This window comes from Sorex araneus, chromosome 3 (assembly GCF_027595985.1).
Source record: "Sorex araneus isolate mSorAra2 chromosome 3, mSorAra2.pri, whole genome shotgun sequence".
Lineage (NCBI taxonomy): Eukaryota > Metazoa > Chordata > Mammalia > Eulipotyphla > Soricidae > Sorex > Sorex araneus.
The window spans coordinates 65512096-65534494 of NC_073304.1; the positions used below are offsets into that span (position 1 = coordinate 65512096).

Consider the following 22399-nt stretch of genomic DNA (forward strand, 5'->3'; position numbering starts at 1 on the left):
TAAAGGTGTAACTAGACATGGAAGAGGTATCATTAAATAGGTATGTCACGTTTTGATGTGAAACAAGATTTAACTTTACTTAATAAAGTCCCTATCATGGCTGCACAACAGAGTGTATGCTACATATACATTGCACCTGATATTGCACAGCATATAGTTAAAATGGTCAAGCTATCTGAGACCTAAAACAATGGCTTATATGCTTATGAATCAAGTTGAGTGAAATAGTTTTCCTTTTCTAAGAATCTCATAAAACTAAGATGAAGAACTACATAGTACTATTTGTCATAAACAAAGACACAAAAACCTTTAATGAAATAATGGCAAGTCATTATTTGTATGTAGCAAAAAATGAATTAAATTGCACGATCAAGTAAGATTTATTCCAGGAGTCAAGACTGGTTCAACATAAAAAAAATCAATCTATTACAACTGATGGATTAAAAAACCATATAATCTTATCAACATGCAGAAAAAAACTTTTTTTGCTTTTTGGTTCACACCTGGCGATGCACAGGGGTCACTCCTGGCTTTGCACTCAGGATTTACTCCTGGTGGTGCTCAGGGGACCATATGGGATGCTGGCAATTGAACCCGGGTCGGCCACGTGCAAGGCAAACGCCCTACCTGCTGTGGTATCACTCCAGCCCTGCAGAAAAAAACTTCTGACAAAAATCTAACACAATGAATCTATCAGAAAACTATGAACTGGAATTCCCTAAATTTGTAGGATTATCTACAAAAGTGGAGATAACATAATTAATGGCAAAAAGTCGAAGTCAGTCAAAAGTGCCACTCCTACATTACTCCTTTTCAACATTGTATTGATGTTCATGCTAAAGCAGAAAGAAAAGAAAAGGTGTAGAGATTAGGAAGATCTACATAAAAATCGCAAAACTAATGAATTAAATCAAAGAAATATAATCCATGTTCATGGTTAGGAAGATTCAACATTGTCAAAAAAGTCAGTTCTTGGTAATTTGATCTATAAATTCAATGCAATCTTACACAAACATCCCCAATAGTTTATCCTATAGATATAAGCAAATTCTAAAGTTTATTATATAGAGATGAAGATCATTATTAACACAATGTTCCGAGAGACGAATGAAGTTGGATAACTATTACTACAAGGCTATAAGACTAAATGAAACCATAGTGAATCGACATTGTGATATTGGGTAAATAACAAAGAAACCAACAGAGCAAAGAATCCAGAATTAGACACTAATTAACAGTCAATAGACCTCTGACAAAGGAACATATAAATTAAAAAATATAAAGACACTATTGTCAAAAAAACAAAAATGAAAGGGTGTAAAAAATACTGGACATCTAAATGCAAAAAAGTGAATCTGACAGATATTTTCTTTCACAAAAAAAAGAAATTAAAAAAATGTTATTGACTATAAAATGCAAACCTTTAAAAGGGCTAGAGAAATGTTCAATGGGCTGGGTGCAGGTTTTTTTTACACACTGGAATTAATGTTCAGATTCAGTCCCCAGCAATCCAAGATTCTCTGAGCACAGCCAGAAGTACCCAATCCCTAGTAAAAAGCAGGGTATGATCACTGTTAGGTATGCCTCTTTCCCAAGAGAGCAAAACCACAACAGAAAACTCCAATGACCTACATACAGTAGTGCCTTTTTAGCTAGCACACAAAAGGTAAAATCTATGAAAGAAAAATCTATGAAAGAAATAATGACAAATATTTTACATTCTTCCTTTCTAATCTAAGCCCAGCAAAATGGTGCCAGCCCATTAGGGTCCAAGGATGAAGAGGGTCAGTTTGCTGGACTGGAGCGATAGCACAGCAAGTAGGGTGTTTGCCTTGCATGCGGCTGACCTGGGTTCGATTCCTCTGTCCCTCTTGGAGAGCCTGGCAAGCTACCCATGGCGTATTCGATATGCCAAAAACAGTTAACAAGTCTCAAGATGGAGACGTTACTGATGCCTGCTTGAGCAAATTAAATGATGTGCTCATTTTGATGATCATCATCCAATTGATGAACAATGGGATGACAGTGCTACAGTGCAAGGTAGCAACAAAAAATACTACCAAGTACATTCATGGTGGGGGCTTCAAAAAGTAGGTATTTGGGATAGACACACAGTGCGAGCAGGGATTAAGCAGAGGTTAAGGACAGAGACAGTACAAGTTTATCTTGCTTTGCTTACTCTGGTTTAATTCTTGGCACTGCATGATTTCCTGAGCACTGCTGGGAGCAACCCCTGAGCACAGAGCCAGGAGAAACCACTGGTTGTAATCCAAACACTCTCCACCTCCCATCCCATCCCCAAACACACAAAAGTAGGGTGTCTCAGATAATTAAGAAATTCAGAAATTCAGAATTTCAAACATGTGCACTGATACTAGTTCAACAAAGGAATAAGAAAATTTCCATACACGTTTGTACATAGTTGTCCAGAAAATGAAGATTCACCGAACAAGTGATACATATTGGTTATTAATGACCACTTTAAAATTTGTTACTTGGGGCCGAGCAATAATACAATAGGTAAGGCATCTGCCTTGCAAGCGGCAGACCATGACTTGATCCCTAGAATCACATTTGGTCCCCCAAAACCCAACAAGTGATTCCTGGGTGCAGAGCAAGGAGTAAACCCTAAGCAATGCCAAGTATGCTCCCCCAAAACAAAATAAGCCAAAAAATCACCCCCTTACACACACACACACACACACACACACACACACACACACACACACACACACACACACACACACACACACACACGAGACAAACCACAGAAAAAAAAATTAAAACCTTGAATTTCTGAATGGATAAAGACAATGTTAAGAGAAATAGAAGGTAAGTCAGAAATGGGGAGAAATTGTGAATAATAAAAACAAACGACTAAAAGAGTTGGAGCAAAGTGGGTAGGGTGCTTGCCTTGCACACAGATGAATCGGGGTTTGCTCCCCGGCACAAACTATGGACCCCGAAGAACCACCAGGAGTGACCCCTAAGAGCAGAGGCTGGAGTAAGACTTGAGCAGCACTGGTGTGTTTCCCTTCCTACATAAAAAAAGTGGACCAAAGATCTTAAAAGATACTCGACTGGAATGGAGATAAGAGTTACACTGGGACTAAAGAGTACATGAAGTAAGGTGCTTGCCTTCCATGAGGACAAGCTGGGTTCTATAACCCTGCAATTCATACGGTCCCGAATTCCTCCAGGTACTCTGAGCACAGAACCAAGGGTAAGTCCTGAACACTGTCAGGTGTGCCCCCAAACTAATAAATAAACAAATAAAAGACACTTCAAGGAGGAAGATAAAGTAAATATATGAAAAAATGCTCCAAATTCTGTTACTAGTGAATTGCAAATTAAAAATAGTAATATATAATTATTAAAATACACATAATTATTAAAATGGACAAATGGCAAAAAAATACGGTTGTATTGCTGAGTAAACAATATTGTAAAGGCTGAGTAGAGAGACTGAACAGAAAAGTGAACTCAGAAATATGGGCATACTTACATCCAAAAGAACAAAAGCAATGCTGTTGGCATGGATGTGGGGAGAAAGGGACCCTCCTACACTGCTGGTGGGAATGCCAACTGGTTCAGCCCGACACTCCAAAAAATTAGAAACTGAGCTCCCACTTGATCCAGTAATACCACTTCTGGGAATATACCCCGGAGAGGCAAAAAAGTATAGTCGAAATGACATCTGCACTTGTATGTTCATTGCAGCACTGTTTACAATAGCCAGAATCTGGAAAAAACCCGAGTGTCCGAGAACAGATGACTGGTTAAAGAAACTCTGGTACATCTACACAATGGAATACTATGCAGCTGTCAGAAAAGATGAAGTCATGAAGTTTGCATGTAAGTGGATCAACATGGAAAGTATCATGCGAAGTGAAATGAGTCAGAAAGAAAGAGACAAAGAAAAACTGCACTCATCTGCGGAATATAAAACAACAGAATGGGAGACTAACACCCAAGAATAGTAGCAATAAGTACCAGGAGATTTGCTCCATGGCTTGGAAGCGGCCTCACATGCTGGGGGAAAAGGCAGCTCAGAGAAGGAACACCAACTTAAGTGTGGTGGAGGATCCGCTCAGGATGGGAGAGGCGGGTTGAAAACAGACTATAGATTGACTACGATAGCCACCCAATACCTCCACTGCAAACCATAACACCCAAAAAGAGAGAGAGAACAAAAGGGAATGCCTTGTCACAGGGGTGGGGTGGGGGGGGCAGGATGGGGGGAGGTGGGAGGGATCCTGGGGCCATCGTTGGAGGGATTGGTACTCGAGTTACTGTATGACTGTAACACAAGCACAAAACTGTAACTGCACACTCACGGTGACACATTAATAAACATTTTTTTTAAATTAAAAAAATGTTTCAATGTATAGTACAATAAAAAAGGACTCTACATAGTTTAAAAAAAAAGAAATATGGGCATACAAAGGACAGACAACTGTTAATGTGATGAAAAAAGCGAGAAAATTCTTCAAAACAGCAAGTGTGATACTAAAGTATAAATAAAACATACTATAAGAAAGTTAATCTACCTCAATAATAATAAAACAAAATCAGTCACCCGCTTCACTCTCCAAACTTGGTATATAGGAAGGAACAAAGTTTTCAGTATTTAATGAACATCAATGAAATTTGGAATTTTTAAGTCTTATATGTGGAGAGCCTCCATGGGACCGTGCTTCGTGAACACCACCTGATGGGGAATCAGGATGTCTTGTCACGCTCACAAGTTTTGGCTAGTTTATCAGCTGCAGACACTTGAGGGCAAACAAGCAGGGAGAGGTAGATAAGGAGGGAAGTCACCTAGCTAGTCAGTTCCCCCTCATGCGTCCCTCTTTCCTCCTCCTCATTCCCCCTCATTCCCGTTTCTTCCCTAATGCATGAGAAAGTTCCTGAATAAATCGCAGCCAGAAGGATCTCCGAGTTGCGTGTTTCTTCGCTGGACGAAGCGGCGCGCAACACTTACAGAAATGAAATCTCAAGAGACACAAAAACAAATCTCAGAACCAAGCAGCTTGCTACAAAGATGCCTCCAGACTTTGCAACGGGCCACTTTCGCCCGGCTACTCCAGATAGGAGCAGGTGCTGTCCCTCTGCCTGACCCCTAGGAATCCCGGCAGCCACTATCCTCCAGAACTCAATGAAAAGCCCAGGTATGCGGGAGGAGTAGTGGCAGATGCCAGGCCTCATGGGACAGGGGAGGAGCCAGTCCCTCTCTTTCCCCACCCCACTCCATGGGACTCTGAGATGACACCCACAAACTGCCCTCAAAAACAACAGGAGTATACTTGTAAGTCAAGGAATACCAAGACACCACCTGGAATCTGGGAAAGATTCTACCTAGAGTTTTATGTGGACTGTAACCAAGATAATAACTTGACTTAAAACTTTTACCATTCAGATCAGAGTGAATAAATTTTGGTTGTTTTAAGCCAGTGTTTCTAAATCTATCAACCATGGCCTCCTCTGAACTTGTTCTCTTTCTCTGACCTCCCTGCCCTAATGACTGGCCCACTTATCTTGTGCTGTGGTTCCCGACTTACGAGATTTTCACCTTGGCCCCCTAGGAACATTCTGAGGACCACAACAAGGGGTCATACATGCATCCTCTCCTTGAGAAATACTGCTAAGTAACTTAGGAGGTCTGGTTACAGCAGCCCTAGAAAACTGATACAGAAGAGGATTTCTTCACTTTGATAAAGTATATGAAAAAAACCACGATCACAAGGTGAAAGGACAAAATCTTTCTTCTGAAGTAACAAAAAAACAAAGGGCGCCCGCTTTTACTATAGCTAATCATCACTGCACTGGACACTCTTTTGAGCCAGAGCAATTAGCCAAGACAAATTATGCTGATTTGAAAAAAGTGAAGCTATGCCTGATTCAGCATGTTGGGGTAGTGTTGGGGATCGGATTCGTGGCTTTACCTCCTGCAAAGACAGAAACGTTACTGGCAGCCACATCCTCTGATCTCCTGGCTGGCTCATTTTTATATTGTTATTGTTATTATTGTGGGCTGGAGAGATAGCACAGCGGGCAGGGCGTTTGCCTTGCACGTGGCTAACCTGGGTTCGATTCCTCTGTCCCTCTTGGAGAGCCCGGCAAGCTACCGACTACCGAAAGTATCCCGCCCGCATGGCAAAGCCTGACAAGCTACCTGCGGCGTATTTGATATGCCAAAAACAGTAACAATAAGACTCACAATGGAGACGCTACTGGTGCCCGCTAGAGCAAATCGACAAACAAGGGGATTACAATGATACAGTGATGCCTGATTCAGAGAATAAAATCTTATAAATACAGAAAATGCCTACTACAGACAAAATCAAAATACTAATTTAAATTTCAGCTACATTATAGTATGCAGATCACAAAAAAATTTAGTTCTGGATACTACCAACAAACATTCCAAAAATGAAATTAAGGAAACAATTCTGTATACAAGAAAATCCCAAAGAATATTTTGGAATAATCATAATTAAGGAAGAGCAATATTTACACACTAAAAGTAAATAAAAACTTTAAAGGGATACTGTGAGAAATTAAGGAAAACCTGAATTCAATAGAAATATTTATTTACAACAGACATAGTATTATTGTAGAGGCAATATTACTGAGGTAGTATTGTAGTTCAAAATCCATAACAAAGAAGTTAGTATGGTAAACTAAAACATTAAGAAGGATTGGAGAGATAGTAAGTACAGGTGTCAATTGTAGTGGTACCCTGAACTGCAGGGTCCTCGAAATACCACTGATCCCCTGTGTTAAAATACAGGTCTAAATGGCAAAGCATCAGTGGGAACAATTAGCCCTGAGATCCTGAGCATCAGATTTATTGGGAGACAAAGTAAACACAGAATAGTAACAGCATTAGTAGGATATAGAAAAATTAGAAACTGTCTTAAAAGTTGCTGATGGAAATATTGCTACATCCCCTGTGGAAACCGTTTGAAGATTCATTAAAAAAGTAAAACAGAGGGGCTTGAGCAATAGTACAACAGGTAGGATGCTTGCCTTGCATGTGGTTGTCCTGGTTTGGATCCCCACATCCTACATGGCTCCTCAAGTCCCCCAAGTCCCTGAGTGCAAAGCCAGGAGTCAACCCTTTCCTCAACCCTTTGGGCCACCAGGTATGGTCCAAAAACCACTAAAATAGTAAAACAGAAATACCAAAAGACCTGTCAGTCTACTCCTAGGTATGTAATCAAATGGATTAAAAGCAGGTACTGAAACAAATATCATTCATGAATACTTGTAGTAATCTTGTCAACAAATATTCAATGGGTGGAAACAAATCAAGAGAGATAAGAACAAAATGTGTTCTACACATTAAAGACAAATGTTACAACAGATGAACCTTAAAACATGCATACAAGCCAGACCAAAGGTCACATATTATATGATTCCATTTATATAAATTACAAAATAACTTAATTCAGAGACAAAAAATAAGCTGACGGCTGCAAGAGGCTGGAGCAACCACATAACAAAAAACCCAATATTCTTTAGAGGAAAACTAGAAAATTTAGCACTCAATAATATAAAAAAAATTATGTCCCGGGGCTGGAGCAATAGCAGAACGGGTAGGGCGTTTGCCTTGCACACGGCCGACCCGGGTTCGATTCCCAGCATCCCATATGGTCCCCTGAGCACCGCCAGGAGTAATTCCTGAGTGCAGAGCCAGGAGTAACTCCTGTACATCGCTAGGTGTGACCCAAAAAAGCAAAATAATAATAATAATAATAATGTCTGACATCAAAATGACCAACAAAAAAGTGAATTGATATCTTGTCTTTGGTTTTGAAATTAAATTAACTCTGGATAGAAGGTACTTTTTTCTTAAGAGTTAGTCCTTAACCACTAGTTTGATACTACCTCTATCTTGCAGAACTACTTTAACCTACAGGCCTGTTACACCACATGAGTGTGCTTTAAGTGCTTATAATGGAATAAACTGCTTTTCCACATAAAAAAAAAATCAGACAGCAAAGAAAAAAATATTTATCCCATAAGAAGAAAAGCCAACACACAAACCTAAAAATATTTACTTGCTTATAATATTTATAATCATACAGTAATACCAAAATATTACTAATTGACAAAATAGTAAGCCAAGAATCCTAAAACAGCTATTATGATTTTTGCAAACATACTCGGCTAGTACATAATTTATGAAAAAATATTAATGGACAGAAATACAAAGCACATAAAAAAACAGAAGTAAATAGAACTTTTAGGTCTAACTGTTAAAACAGGGAAAAAAAACAACTTATTTTAAAAAGTAATGTCAAAGCAACTCAATAAATGGTGTTTGAACAATAGATTTTGTAATAAAAAAAAGAAAAAACATGAAATTTGTAAACTTGTACATTTGGTGTGACCAGGAAAAACAAAACAAAAAAATGAAATAATTAACTTTTAAAAACAAATATTATAGGGGCTGGAGCAATAGCACAGTGGGTAGGGAATCTGCCTTGCACACGACCAACATGGGTTCGATTCCCAGCATCCCATATGGTCCCCTGAGTACCACCGGGGTGATTCCTGAATGCAGACCCAGGAGTAACCTCTGTGCATCACCAGGTATGACCCAAAAAGAAAAAAAACTCCAAATATTATAAATAAATATTATAAATATTTACATGGTGCCTAAAACACAGGTGAATTAAAATATATGATAAAAAACAAGGATTAGGAAGACTACAGATACTGTTAATAAACATTCTGTTCAAGATCCAAGGGAACAGTCTTCAGAATCGTTCATATTCTATAATATTAAATAGTTCCAGATAAATAATTTCTAATAGACACCAAAATAGAAATCATGCAAGTATTGAGAGCTAATGAAAATAGTAATAACATATTGGCCAAACATACTGTCAACATATGTGGTATGTAGCTAAAAACAAAGCTTACAAAAACCTAAAACACTAAGTATTATGTGCAGAAGACTGTAAAAAAGACCCCAATAATATAAGCTTCTGTTTTAAGAACCTATGTAGAAACCAAGTAGAAGAAGACAGATACTACTATGGTAACTTGGATGAAAAGGACAAACTTGGATGGAAAGGACAAACTCCTCAAACCACTGAAGCTTATTATTCAAGAAGAAAATGAAAATCTGAACAATAAAGGAATCTAATCCAGTTTAAGGAAAAAGAAATAAAAGCAAAACCTGCTTATAGAATCCCAAGTCTCAATAGTTTTGGTACTTTCTACAAAATTTGAAAAAAAATTTAGTAATTTTTACCAAAAGCTGAGAAAAAATACGCAAGCTTTTTCTAGAAAATACACCATCTATAATGTAGCTTTACTCTAATACATTAAAAGAAAAAAAAGCCAAAAACAACAGATCAGACTACTCAGGATGTAAAAATCCTATTATTTTAGCTAACTGAATTGAGCTATTTATAATAAAGATAACATGCAGTGTTTATTCCCAGGATACATAGATTATTCTGTGAATATACCCTAACGGCCCTTAAACACAATCCAGCAAAGGCATTTAAAGTCCTATATTTAACCAAATATGAACTCAAGTTGCTAACTACAAGGGAAGATAAAAGCTATTTTAACCATAACACTACTGAACAGCAGTTACTGGGTAGGAGAACATATCCAGCAGTTCTCAGGGATCACTCCTGCTGTGTTTTTAGGGACCATATGGGATACTGGGGATAGAACCCAGACCAGTCACGTGCAAGGTGTATTATGTATCTTTCCAGTCCCTTGATTTCTTTGTTGACTGTCAGTCAACACTTCCTACTGAACAGGTTACCCAAAAATGCACAGAAGTGAGCTCATAATCAAACTAAAGGAGAAGAGATATATTTGAGTCCTAACTGCTAAAACTTTGGGTTACATAAAAAATTTTTTTAAATGAAAATTATTATTTTGATTTTAGGCCCACACCTAGCAGTACTAGGGGATATGTGCTATTGGGTATTGAGCACAGGCCTCCAGCAAGCATGTGTTCAGTCTGTTGAGCTTCTTCTCCAGGACAAAAAATTTGTTTTAAAATAAATTTACCATTAATTATCAGTAAATATTTGATTTAAATACATATTTAATATACCCAGGTTGCATTTACATCTCAGGTGAAAAAGGAATTGCATGTGGAAAATAGTTTAAGCCTCAAACTTTCATTATTAAGAAGCTTAATAATAACAACCTTGATTTTTCAGATAGAATGTATGCATTCTATTTATTTTTTAAAAATTTTAATCAAAGAAACTCATTAAGAGCAAATAAAGCTAAAATGAAATTAGTTCATGTTTCCAAATCATTAAATTCTGTAGTTCACTCATTAAGGGTTCATGGCCACCCATGTTCATTTTAAAAGCACACAAAGTAAAATATTCTGCTTTTATTTCTCAAATATAACTAGTTCATACCTCAGATAATCATTTATTTAGATTATAAGAACCTGTGCATTTTAAAAATAATAAGCACATCTATACTCTTTAGACAACGCACAGCTCATCATGCCAGGCATGGAATTTTATGCATGATCCCTGATGGGCATCGGCGGGGCACGGAGAAACTGGGAAGGCGGCCACCAGAGTTGCCACCTACCCTGAGCGGGCGAGCTGCAGCGCCGGACTAGAGACATGGCAGCAGTGCGCGCAGAGGCTCAGTGGCTCATCCATTGTGGGGCGCTGTCGGTCAACCACCAGGTGACCTGGAACTCAGTGCAGGTGTTCGACCTGGCACAGACCCTCTGCAATAGGGTCCTGCTCTGCCAGCTGCTCAACAACCTCCGGGCACACTCCATCAACCTCAAGATCAACCTGAGGCCGCAGATGTCCCAGGTGCTGCCCAGAGATGCAGGCAGGTGTATGTTTATTAGTGTGCAGATTGTTACAACATGCCAGTCAACCAAAAGCTTACAATAGGTAAACTGGAAACACCTGTAAAGGCGATTAGAGGCTACCCCAAAAGCTTCTGTCCCTCTCAGAGAGCCCAGCAAGCTACCGAGAGTATCCTGCCCGCACGGCAGAGGCTGGCAAGCTACCATGGCGTATTTGACATGCCAAAAACAGTAACAATGACGGTCCTCCTTCCCCTTATCCTGAAAGAGCCCCCAATACACCATAGGGCTACACTAGCAAGTGACAGGGACAAATGAAGATGTTACTGACACCCACTCAAGCAAATCGATGAACAACGGGATGACAGTGATACAGTGATACTCCTTAAAAACATACCCCTCAAACCATATAAATCACATTAAGCTGGTGCTGCTGAAGTTACAAGTTGTCTTTCACATAGTAATATGAATTGCTATAAATTTTACAAGAACAATTCATATGAAGGTTGGGCAATAAGTAATATTAAGACATAATAATGAAAACTTTTGAATTACTAACTTAAATAATAAGGACTTCTTTATTAAACAGTATCAATTTAATTATCAAGTTATTCCTTATTCCAGAAAAACTTTTTTTGGCATTCAAACAACCATTTACTCAAGCTAAATCAAACAAAATTATTATCAGTAAATAACAAATTTCTAGTATCTGATGATTACTGCTAGACTTAACACTCAAGATGATCACAATTTCAATAATTAGAACTTTGTATCTTTAAAAACTTAGCTCTAACTAAACTGATGGTATAGGAATAAAATAAAACCTGTCAAACATCTTTTAATGATGCTTCTACCTACCTGTATCTTGAATAAATTCCACACATTTTTCAACAAATAGTGGTATAGGCTTCTCAGCTGTAACCAGATCCTGGAGGGGCATCCCAAAGTAATTACTTTCCCAATTTCTACGTGTTGGTGGATTGAAGTTCTTAGTTTTCTTTTTCTGCTATAAGAGAAGATTCACATTAAAACTATTAAAATTTCTGCCAAAATAATTAAGATTTCCATCAGAAAAACAGTATTAAGCCATATAGATACCATTTTGTATTAAAGTATACTTAAATGTATTTTAAAACTACATCCAAACTAGATGTTTGCCAATGAGAAAATCAGTAAATAAACCCTGCTAGAAACATCAACTTGAGCAATAAAGCAATCTAAAGATAAAAGTGAGCAGAACAAAAATGGCAGACACTGGACACTGGACATGTAATTGAAAATAAAATATGTGGGCAGATAAAACTGGTAGAGGTGTTTTTTTTTCTTTTCTTTTTAAATATCGACTCAGAGGAAATATTAGGCTTAAATTAAGCAACGATCAAGTCAGTGAAGGTGTGGTCTGTTAAATTTTATTCCGTCTTTGGGGCAGGGTCTCAAAGAGATTTTTGTCTATTACTCTACTGGCAGCAATTCAAATAAAACTTTAACTATTAATTGTACCTACATATTTTTTAGTCTCATCAGTTGTCTTTTATTTTCCCATTCCTATCTACTTCTAAAATTTCAGGTACCTTTTATAAATAATTACCAAACACAATTTTCATAGTATTAAATAAATAACAAACCTTTAGATTTTAATTTCAAGCTACCATCAGAGGACAATGAGTCCTTAACCAGAAAGTAAATATCTCAAAGCCTAATTAAATTCAACCACCAAAGAGACTGAGTCAGTTTCTAAAACAGGCTATAGAATAAGTATCTCCTCAGACAAAATCTGTTGTCAGAATCAAAGGAAAAAGATAAAAATGAGGTCTTCAGAAATTTAAAGATGTTAGAGCACTTACATTGATAATCCTTCTTTTCTTACCAGTCTAATTTTATCAGTATTTTCTCCAACACAAATCATAAATCTTTACATTAAGAACTTACAGAAAAAAAAAAAAGCTTTTCCTAATCAGAAAAGGGGCGTTGATGAGGAAAGGAGCATACAGGCTGAATTTTAAATGCCTAGAACAGGAATTTCCCTTTTTTTTCCTAGAGGACTCTCCTTTGGATGGGATCCTTGATGCATTCCCCAAACATTCTATACATCATTAAAAATGAAACCTTTCAATTTCAGGTTGCTCCACCTAGCAAATTTCTGAGCTCACAAAATTTAGTTTCTAAGACCTCATCTACAATGTGATACCTCTTTTTCTCTCTGGTGATACACAACATATACAGAGCTACATATAGGTTACACACATTATAACTAGGCGTCTATAATGTTGCCAACAAGGCATTGGAGTGTTTAAGACTTAATCAAGAGTTGAGAAGATGGCTCTCCAAGAGTGAAGTACAAACCCAGGGTTCAATCCCCAGCATGGTGCCCAGAACCTTGATGGGTGTGGCCCCCAACAACAACAACAACAAACTCACTAAGTAGCATGGATCCTTTTTTTGAGGGCAAGGGCTGAGGGTCACAGCCAGAGGTGCACAGGGGCTATTATTGGGGCTGGGACTAAACTGAAGTTGGCCACATGCTAACCCCTGAACTCTGTCTCACTCAGGTCCTTACTCCTTAAATAATCCTTCAAATTGTATGATTACTATCAAAACAGACCAATGCACAAGGGAAAGGAACGGAAAAGACACCAATAATTTCAAAGTTGAGGTAGGGGCATGTTGGCTGAATCCACTTTGTTCTCACAAACACTTGGGGTGCTTTTATGATTGTCAAGTTCATAATAATCATTTGGTAAATGAAATCTAGGGCGAAAATAGATTTCTTACACAATACAGTGTTAGAAATATAAACATATGAAGGCAGATTAATAAAAATAATGTCCAAAGTGGTGAACCAACAGTAACTTAGTGATAAAAAGATCTTAGCAGTATCGGGGATGTGGCTTGGAGGGAGTTTGCAGACCCTAGGTTCAATTCCTCACATCACAAAAAACTAAAACCAAAACCAAAATAACCACCAAAATTTTAACAATCTACAAAGTTACCTGAACACAAAAATTAAGTGAGTTAGTCCTAAATGTTTGGGCTGGAGCGATAGCACAGTGGTAGGGCATCTGCCTTGCACACGACCGACCCGGGTTCGATTCCTCCGCCCCTCTTGGAGAGCCCGGCAAGCTACCGAGAGTACCTCACCCGCATGGCAGAGCCTGGCAAGCTACCCGTGGCATATTCAATATGCCAAAAACAGTACCAAGAGGTCTCAAAATGGAGATGTTATTAGTGCTCGCTTGAGCAAATTGATGAGCAATGGGATGACAGTGATAGTGACAGTGATAGTGACAGTCCTAAATGTTAGATGAACGGAAGAAATCATTTTAATAATGTCCCTTAGTAACCCATGTAAATTTACATGACTTATAAATCAGTCCACCTTTACTCTGGGGTCCTGGGCAGTAAAATGTAAACTTTGTGTAGAAAGTCCTGAATTCTTCACTTAAAAAAAAGTGTTCAGCAGTGTAGAGTTAGGGAAACAAGTCGAGGCAGATTCTGTGACTTACGCTCAGGAAACAGGCCCCAAAGTCCACAAAGATACAAAGATAGCAAAAGTCAGGGCTCGTAATCTAATGTAATGCAAGATCAAGTAAATCACTCTTGGGGAGCTCTGGGAACCATACGGGGTGCCACCACAAAAGAACTGCGCAAGAGGAGGCTAAGAAAATAAGTATAATAGGGGGGTCAGAGTGATAGTACAGCAGGTGGGGCATTTGTCTTGCTCGTGGCAAACCAGGGATGGATCCCTTGCATCCCATATGGTCCCCAAAGCTTGCAAGGAGTGATTCTTGAGCACAGAGGCAGGAGTAACCCAAGATCATCAGTGGGGTGACATACAAGATGGGTGTGACCGCCCCCCAATAACGTATAATAGAAAAGTATGCTGACACACTCTTAGCAAACACCATGTAAACAATGGCACGGCTTCATGTCTTTTATCAGAAGAGATGTCAAGCCAAGCAACTGAAACTCACAGGCATACTGGTCTCTGATATAACTCTGGGAGCCCCTCGGAAGGGGGATCAGGCTGAGTCTTGGCCCTGCTGAAGCCCTATCAGCACTCATACCCCATAATCACCATCATACAAATGGCCCAACTTCATTGCTTCACAATTAATCTCTGCAGAGATGCCAAACAAACTAAACTTCCAAGCATACCAGTTTTGGAACTGAAAACTGAAGAGTCTTCTCAGAATGGGGTGGGCAGCCTTCTCCCACTCTCACCCCACTCCTACTGCCAAAAGATTCAGCAGATCATCCACATTCTACAGTTGCCTTCATGTGAACAACAGCCTAACTTCACAGCTTCATGAGTATTTCAGAAGAATGCCACACCAAAGCAACTACACCAATCTTCAGGCTTTAAACTCTAGGGTACAGTCTGGAGAGGGGAGGGGCAGATAATTATGCCAGTTCTACAGATCCTGGATCTCGTGAAGCATGCAGTTACATATGTGGCCACAAAACACTTTGCAATTCCACAATACTCACAGTCCAATGGGAGCACAGCAAGCTAAGTGAGAAAGCAGCATAAAAGCAAGCTAAGCTAAATAAACAAAAACACAGGTGGCTCAACTAGCAACAGCTCAGTATCCATCAAATAATGCATAACAATTTTCACAAATTTTCTTTTACTGAAATATTTTTCGATAATTTTACTTGCCATTTGTCCTAACAAGCAATATAAAATAAATTACTTTGTACCTTTCAAGAGCTTGGAGGGCAGGGGATCTGGGGACAATGGTGGAAGGAATGTTACACTGGTGAACTGGTGATGGGATTGGTGTTGGGACACTGAATGCCCAAAACAACTGTTTTATGAACAATTCTCTAAGTCAGTGTTTAAATAAAGTTGTTTTGTTTGTTTTTTTTAAAGACTAAGTAGCTTACAGCAAGGAATTTCTGGGGAATTCTACATGGATAATTTACTAATACATAAATGCCCTGACATTGTATTTAAAGTCTTTGACTTATCTTTTCATTAGACAAACTTGCTCAACATAAATTACACCTATGACTAGCCCATTTCTATCAACCCTAACACATTCTTCCCTTCCTACAGTAACTTTAGTATTGCTGTTCATATAAACCAATCCCCCACTCTATCCCCTGAAAAATCTCTTCAATTTGTGACGCCCTTTTCAAGTTCTGAATTGCCCCTTTCCGCTTTCCCCTTTCCCTTTCCCGTCCATAACAATCTATTGTCCCTCTCCTGTGTCATTCTTATGAACATATAAAATACCTCATCTTTTATATCAACAAAAAACCTGCCTCTGATTCCATAGACTTCAAATTACTGTCTCAATTCTTGCTTCCTTTCAAGAAAAATTTCTTAGAGATGACTGGTGAATATCAGATACTTCACATCAGATCCTGCTATCAAATAAAGAAACTTTTCTCTTTACCTTCCTTAATAGCCTTCTTGACTTTCTCCTTCACACTTACTCTTGGCTCCCATGTCCCTGGTCTTTACTAATTTTTCTCTTTTCTCACCAAGTACTTCTTTTAATCTGACAACAACCCTTCTTGGTCTACCCAAATCCAGTTCTGAGCTCTCCCTTCTCTAGTTATACTCAGTCCTCTGACAAATTTAACACAATGCAATATACTAGTGCCTCTAACTTACACTTGCATTTGAATGACAACATAAGAGTATTTTTAAACAGAAGGGATTGGGGCCTGGAGACATAGGTGCAGGTTGGTCTCTTACTATGCATACAGTAGACCAGAGATCAATCCCTGGCACCCCTTATCGTCTCCCAAGCATTGCCTGTAGTAATTCTGAACACAAAGCCAGGAGTAATCCAAGAGCATCTCCAAGTGTGAGGCCCCCACCCCAAAAAATAATAATAAAGGATGTGTGGGAAGGGGTGGACTGGAGAGAGAGGACGGGTTAAGGCACTTTGCCTTGCACAGCAGCAACCCCAGCTCAAATTCTCACACCACATATGGTCCCTAGAGCACAAAACCAGGAATAATCCCTGAGCACTGCCAGGTACAGTCCAAAACAAATAAATATATATTAAAAATTTTAAAAAGCACATAACAGGGGTGGCCTGAGAGATAACTTAAGAGACATGAAGCACATGTTTTTGCACATGGGAGCATCAGGTCTGAACCCTAGGATTTCAAGGTTGTGACTCCCAAATCAACCTTCCCTCAATGCTGCTTCCCTCTTGTCTAAAATCTTTATCCTGGGGCTGGAGAGATAGCACAGTGGGTGGGGCGTTTGCCTTGCACGCGGCGACCCAGGTTCAAATCCCAGCATCCCATATGGTCCCCCGAGCACGGCCAGGGGTAATTCCTGAGTGCAGAGCCAGGAGTAACCCCTGTGCATCGCCAGGTGTGACCCAAAAAGCCAAAAAAAAAAAAAAACAACATAAAATCTTTATCCTTAGCTGTCACTATCTTAATAAACCAATGCAGTAGTTTAAACCATAAATCTAGGAATCAACTTTAATTTTCCCTTAGTTTCTACAGTGAATGCATCCTAAATCATGTTGGAATGATTTTTTTCTCTTTTTGTATTTTTATTTAGCACATGGCAGATATTCAATAAACACTAAAAGTGAAATTATAAACAGGAAGCAAAAAGGGCCTTTGTCATATATTTCTACTGGAAAATTAGTAATTCACAAATTAGTGATTCCTATTAGTAAGTCTAAAAAGTGAGGTGGGTTTAGTTGCTAGTTTACAGGAAGTTTCATCAACCCAATTCTTCATTCCTATGGAAATCTTTACCGGAGTGTCTTAATAACTTACAATCTAATAAAATCAGGAGTCAAAAAATTTTTTTCAACGATTTAGTTGTTTTGCATTTTGGGTCACATGCAGTGCTGTGCAGGCGTGACTCCTGGCGGTGTTCCAAGGACCATATGAAACGCTGAAAATGAACTCGGTTCGGCCACTTGCAAAGCAAATGCCCTCCCCGATTTCCTATTGCTCTGCCCTCAAGGTTAAAATTTAAAAAAATGATGATTTATCAAATTACAAAAATTAAAGTCAATTTTATATAACTTCATTTGCACACAAGGTTTCCACAGTATTTAAGAACTGAGTACTTATTACAGGTATAAAACGTGTGAGGCTATTGCAAAGGATGCCCCCCCCCCAAAAAAAAATCAGTGGGAATAAAACCTAATGCTCTCAAGAAACATGTAATAAAGAAAAAAATTTTTACTATCAGTCACTTAACAGCACAACAAGTTAGTATTATGATTGTCAAAATAATTTGATGTAAGGCTTAAACTAAGAGTTCAAGAGACTGTACTTAAAAAGAAAGAAAATGAAATCAGAGCCATTTCAGGAATTTAAACACTCTTAGTCTATAAATTATTCACTCATCTAAGTATTTGGGTACCTATAATGTCCGAATAAGCACCCAGGAATCACTAAAAACTGACATTTTATCTGTTTACTAGGTAGTTGATATTTTATGCATAAGATTGGTAGCAGCTCTAAGATAACTATTTTATATCTACTTCAACATAGCGGGAATAAATGTATAGGAATGACTAAGTGTAGAAAGACCAAAGTAAAACAAAGAGGCTTCTTGAAGTACATAACTAAGAAATCAGAATTCATACAGAGACTACAAATGTAGTAGTGGAGAAAGGAAATAATCATTTCTATTTTAGAACTATTCCTCAGAAAGCAACATTTTGAATAGTTTGAAATTAAGAATAGAAGAGAGAGAATTTATAAAACTACTGTACTAGCACTATTGGTAAGGATATGAAAAAAATGGAACTCATCACATATTGATGGTGGAAATTTAAAATGTATATCCATTCACTCTAAAAAAAAAAGTTTGGCAGTTTCTAATAAGACCATAAAACCAGCATACACCCAGTTAGTAGTAACTAACTCTTTGGCATCAAGATTAGAGAAATGAAGCTTATGTTACATAAAAATCTGTTAATAGCAACTTTAATCACAACAGTTCCCTAACTGGAAACAACCCTGATATCCTTCAACAGTCTAAGAAACTATGATTCATCAATACTCCAGAATACACAGCAATGAAAGAAATGATTTATGCAACAACTTCACCAAATCTCAAGAAAATAGCTCAATAAAAACAATCTCAAAAGTTACATAACTAATTTATATATAACATTCTCACAAAAAGAGGAAAATTAGTGGTTACCACAGGTCAGGGGTGGTATAAAGTAGGGAGCTGATAGATGTGGTTATAAATGGACAACAGGAAAAATCGGCTGCTGGAGGAATTGTTTTGTATTGCATCTTGCCCATAAAGGCAGACACAGAAACCCATACATGAAAAACCGCACAGAACTAAAAACATATATAAATAACTACAAGTAAAACTGAAATCTAAATAACATATACAGATCACATTAATGTCAAAATTTTAGTCGTGTAATTTTAGTACAGTTCTTTAACATGTCATCATTTGTGGGAAACTGGACAAAGGGTACATAAATCTCTGTAATACTTGTTTCAATCTACAATTATTCAACTGCAACCTATGACATTTGCACAATAATGCAATTGCCTAGGGACACTATGCAGACTGTATCCTAGAATCCCCACTGTTAAGTGAAGCTAGACTGCAATGACCTCAATTAAACTGGAAACAATAGAACAGAAGCAACAAGTTCTACAGCACATGAATGAGCCAAATAGGAAAAAACAGCAATAGCATCAGCTATCTTAGAACTATGGTTCCTTCCTGAAAGTATATTTTTATCCAATTACAGTGAAGATAGGGAAATAAACTCTGTAAACTGACCAAAAACCTGCCTACTGTAATGTGCAGGCACAAACCTGCCTTTTATTACTAATTTCAGAAATTTCAGAGGAATTTGGGGTTTCTTAACATCAGCATCATGGGCATTTTGAATGTATAATCCTCTGTTGTGGGAGAAAGAATGTAAAATCTGAAACGTGTAGCATTATACATATCCTCATACCAGAAGCAACTTAGCTGTGAGAACCAAAATGTCTTCAAACTTTGCCAGATGCTCCCTACAAGGCAAAATTTATCCTGCTGAGATCTACTATGCATAAAAAAAAAGAGAAGGGCCAAAAAAAAAAAAAAGCAGCAACAAATGCTTTGATTGCAGAACATGGTTTGAGATGCATCTCCAAAGGAAGTTACCTCCAAACACTGCTGGATGTGACCCTTCAAACCAAGGGGCAAAACAGAAAAGCTCAAACTTGGGAGACAGCCAGATAAATGCCTGTAATGTCTGAAAATTACAGGCATGGGTTCGATTTCTGACATCACATATAGTTACCCCCACTCCACCAGAAGTGATCCCTGACTTCATCTTTCCTAACAGCTGCATAGTATTCCATTGTGTAGATGTACCAAAATTTCTTTAACCACTTGTCTATTTTTGGTCACGCGGGTTGTTTCCAGACTCTGGCTATTGTGAACAGTGCACTGCAATAGATGGTCATGGAGAGTATCTTGCTAAGTAAAATGAGTCAGAAAGAGAGGGAAAAAAAGAATGACTGCACTCTTTTGTGGAATATAAAATATCATGAGACTAACATCCAAGGACAGTTGAAACAGGGCCAGGAAGATTGCTCCATGGTTGGAAGTCTGCCTTATGAGCTGAGTGTAAAACTCTGTTGAGATAGAGAAGGGATCACTAAGTCAATGATGGTTGGAGGGATTGTTCAGGATGGGAGGTGTGTGCTGAAAATATATAAAGGACCAAACATTATAGCCTCTCATTATCTGTATTGCAGACCATAATGCCCATAAGTAGAGAGAGTAAGAGAGAAGCTATCTGCCATAGAGGTAGGAGGAGGAGTTCAGGGATACTGGGGACACTGGTGGTAGAAAATGTACACTGGTGGAGGGATGGGTGTTCAATCGTTGTATGACTGAAACTCAAACATGGAAGCTTTGTAAGTGTAGCTCATGGTGCTTCAATAAAAAATATATATAAAAAATAAATGCTGGAGTATTGAAAGCCTGTAACAAATTTATTATGAACAACTTTGTAAGCCACGGTGTATAAGTGTTTTTTTTTTTTTTTTAAAAAAAAGAGAAGTGATCCCTGAGCCAGGAGTAAGCACTGAGCACCACCAGGTGTGGCCAAAACAAAAAAACTAATATATTAGACTATATATTATATAATATAATGTATTAGAAAGGGATGGGGTGAAAATAGTATTATACAAGTATATACTAAGCATTATTCTACAGTATAAAGCATCAATGTAAAACAGCAATGTTTATTTGGTGCCAGGATTACTAGAAAGGTTTACTTCCTTTTTTTCAAAGTCTGTAAGACAGCTGAGAATCCAAATCACTTAAGAAAGCAGGGAGATTGTAAAAGGTATTAGTTTCTCTTAAAGCAAACACTAGGTGAAAAGAGGTAAAAGAAAATTATATACATATGGTTTAAGCTCTTGTATACACTAATCAGACTGGTTCTAGTGTTGATTCACATCTATCAAGTGAATAGATGACATATTTCAATAGAAAAATTTCAACATATACTATCCTATCCACCTGGAAAATTTTTAATGCCAATTACAACTTCACTAACAACAACTACAACAAAATCTGGCGTTACTTGGACTTCTCCCATTTGGAAAGCATTCTAGGAAAACAGTTAAGTGACTAGTGTGTGGATTTCTTTGTAGCATTCCCAAACATATATATAATTTCAAGTGTTTTCAAATAAAAACAAACCCAGCAATTAATACCTTTTTAAAGGTCTTGTTTTTCTGTTGCTTTTCCTATTCATGTTAGGCACCGTGTTACCCTAAAGGCTACCAATCACATCACCAGTAAAAAATGAAGAAAAAGTTCAGCGTTGCTTTCCTTATCCTTCTTATCAACCAATATTCTCAAGTAGTTTACACTTTTAGAAAGCATAAGACCCTAAAAGTTTAGTAAAATTTTGCACATCCATTTTTCCTCAGGGGAAATACTCAAGCTAAGAACAATATATAAAATCCTCCAAATGAACGTTTTATACAAAGTATGCACACTGTATCTTTTATTGAACAAAAATAAGATACAAGCGGAGATCACTTCTGTCACACCCATTTATTTACTATGAATTGAAAACATCAAAAATTACTTTTTAATTTAAGAAAAGTTTTCCTTTTGCTGGCTTTTTTGTAAACAGAAAGAGAGTAAGACTTATTAACTTGAAAATTCTCGAAACATGACCTGAGATAACAAGAAAACACAATAGACTAGATAGTACAGCAGGTCAGATGCTTATCTCGCACATAAGCTACCCCAATTTGATTCCCCACACTGGCATTATATGGCCCCAAGAACATCCCATGATGCACTCGAGCACTGAGCCAGGAACAGCTGCTGAGCACCTCTGGGTACAGCCCAAACCCACTTTCTCGCCCAAAACAAAATAACAAAACAAACAAAAACCTTGAAAAGCACTATAGTTACGGAGAAAATACAGGGTAATGTTAAGGCACAATCTTGCATAGGACCTACACAGGTACAATCTCCACTTAGGAGCCCCTCCCCCTAAAGTATGGAAATATTACAGCTAAACTAGAAATTATATATATATAAAAAACCCTATAGTCACTGTAGGATTTAATGATACAATG

At 37.9% G+C, this 22399-nt stretch overlaps 1 protein-coding gene across 3 annotated transcripts in view; it reads right to left on the reverse strand.

Moving 5' to 3' along the window:
* ARHGAP5 (Rho GTPase activating protein 5) overlaps positions 1 to 22399 on the reverse strand; it is a 92762-nt gene that overhangs the window by 30546 nt on the left and 39817 nt on the right. For 2 of the 3 annotated variants that reach the window (XM_055130133.1, XM_055130132.1), the window contains exon 3: positions 11687 to 11834. In XM_055130133.1, coding sequence (XP_054986108.1) covers positions 11687 to 11834 — 148 coding nt within the window. The remainder of the gene's footprint in view (positions 1 to 11686; positions 11835 to 22399) is intronic. The other variant, XM_055130134.1, reaches the window with a different exon arrangement.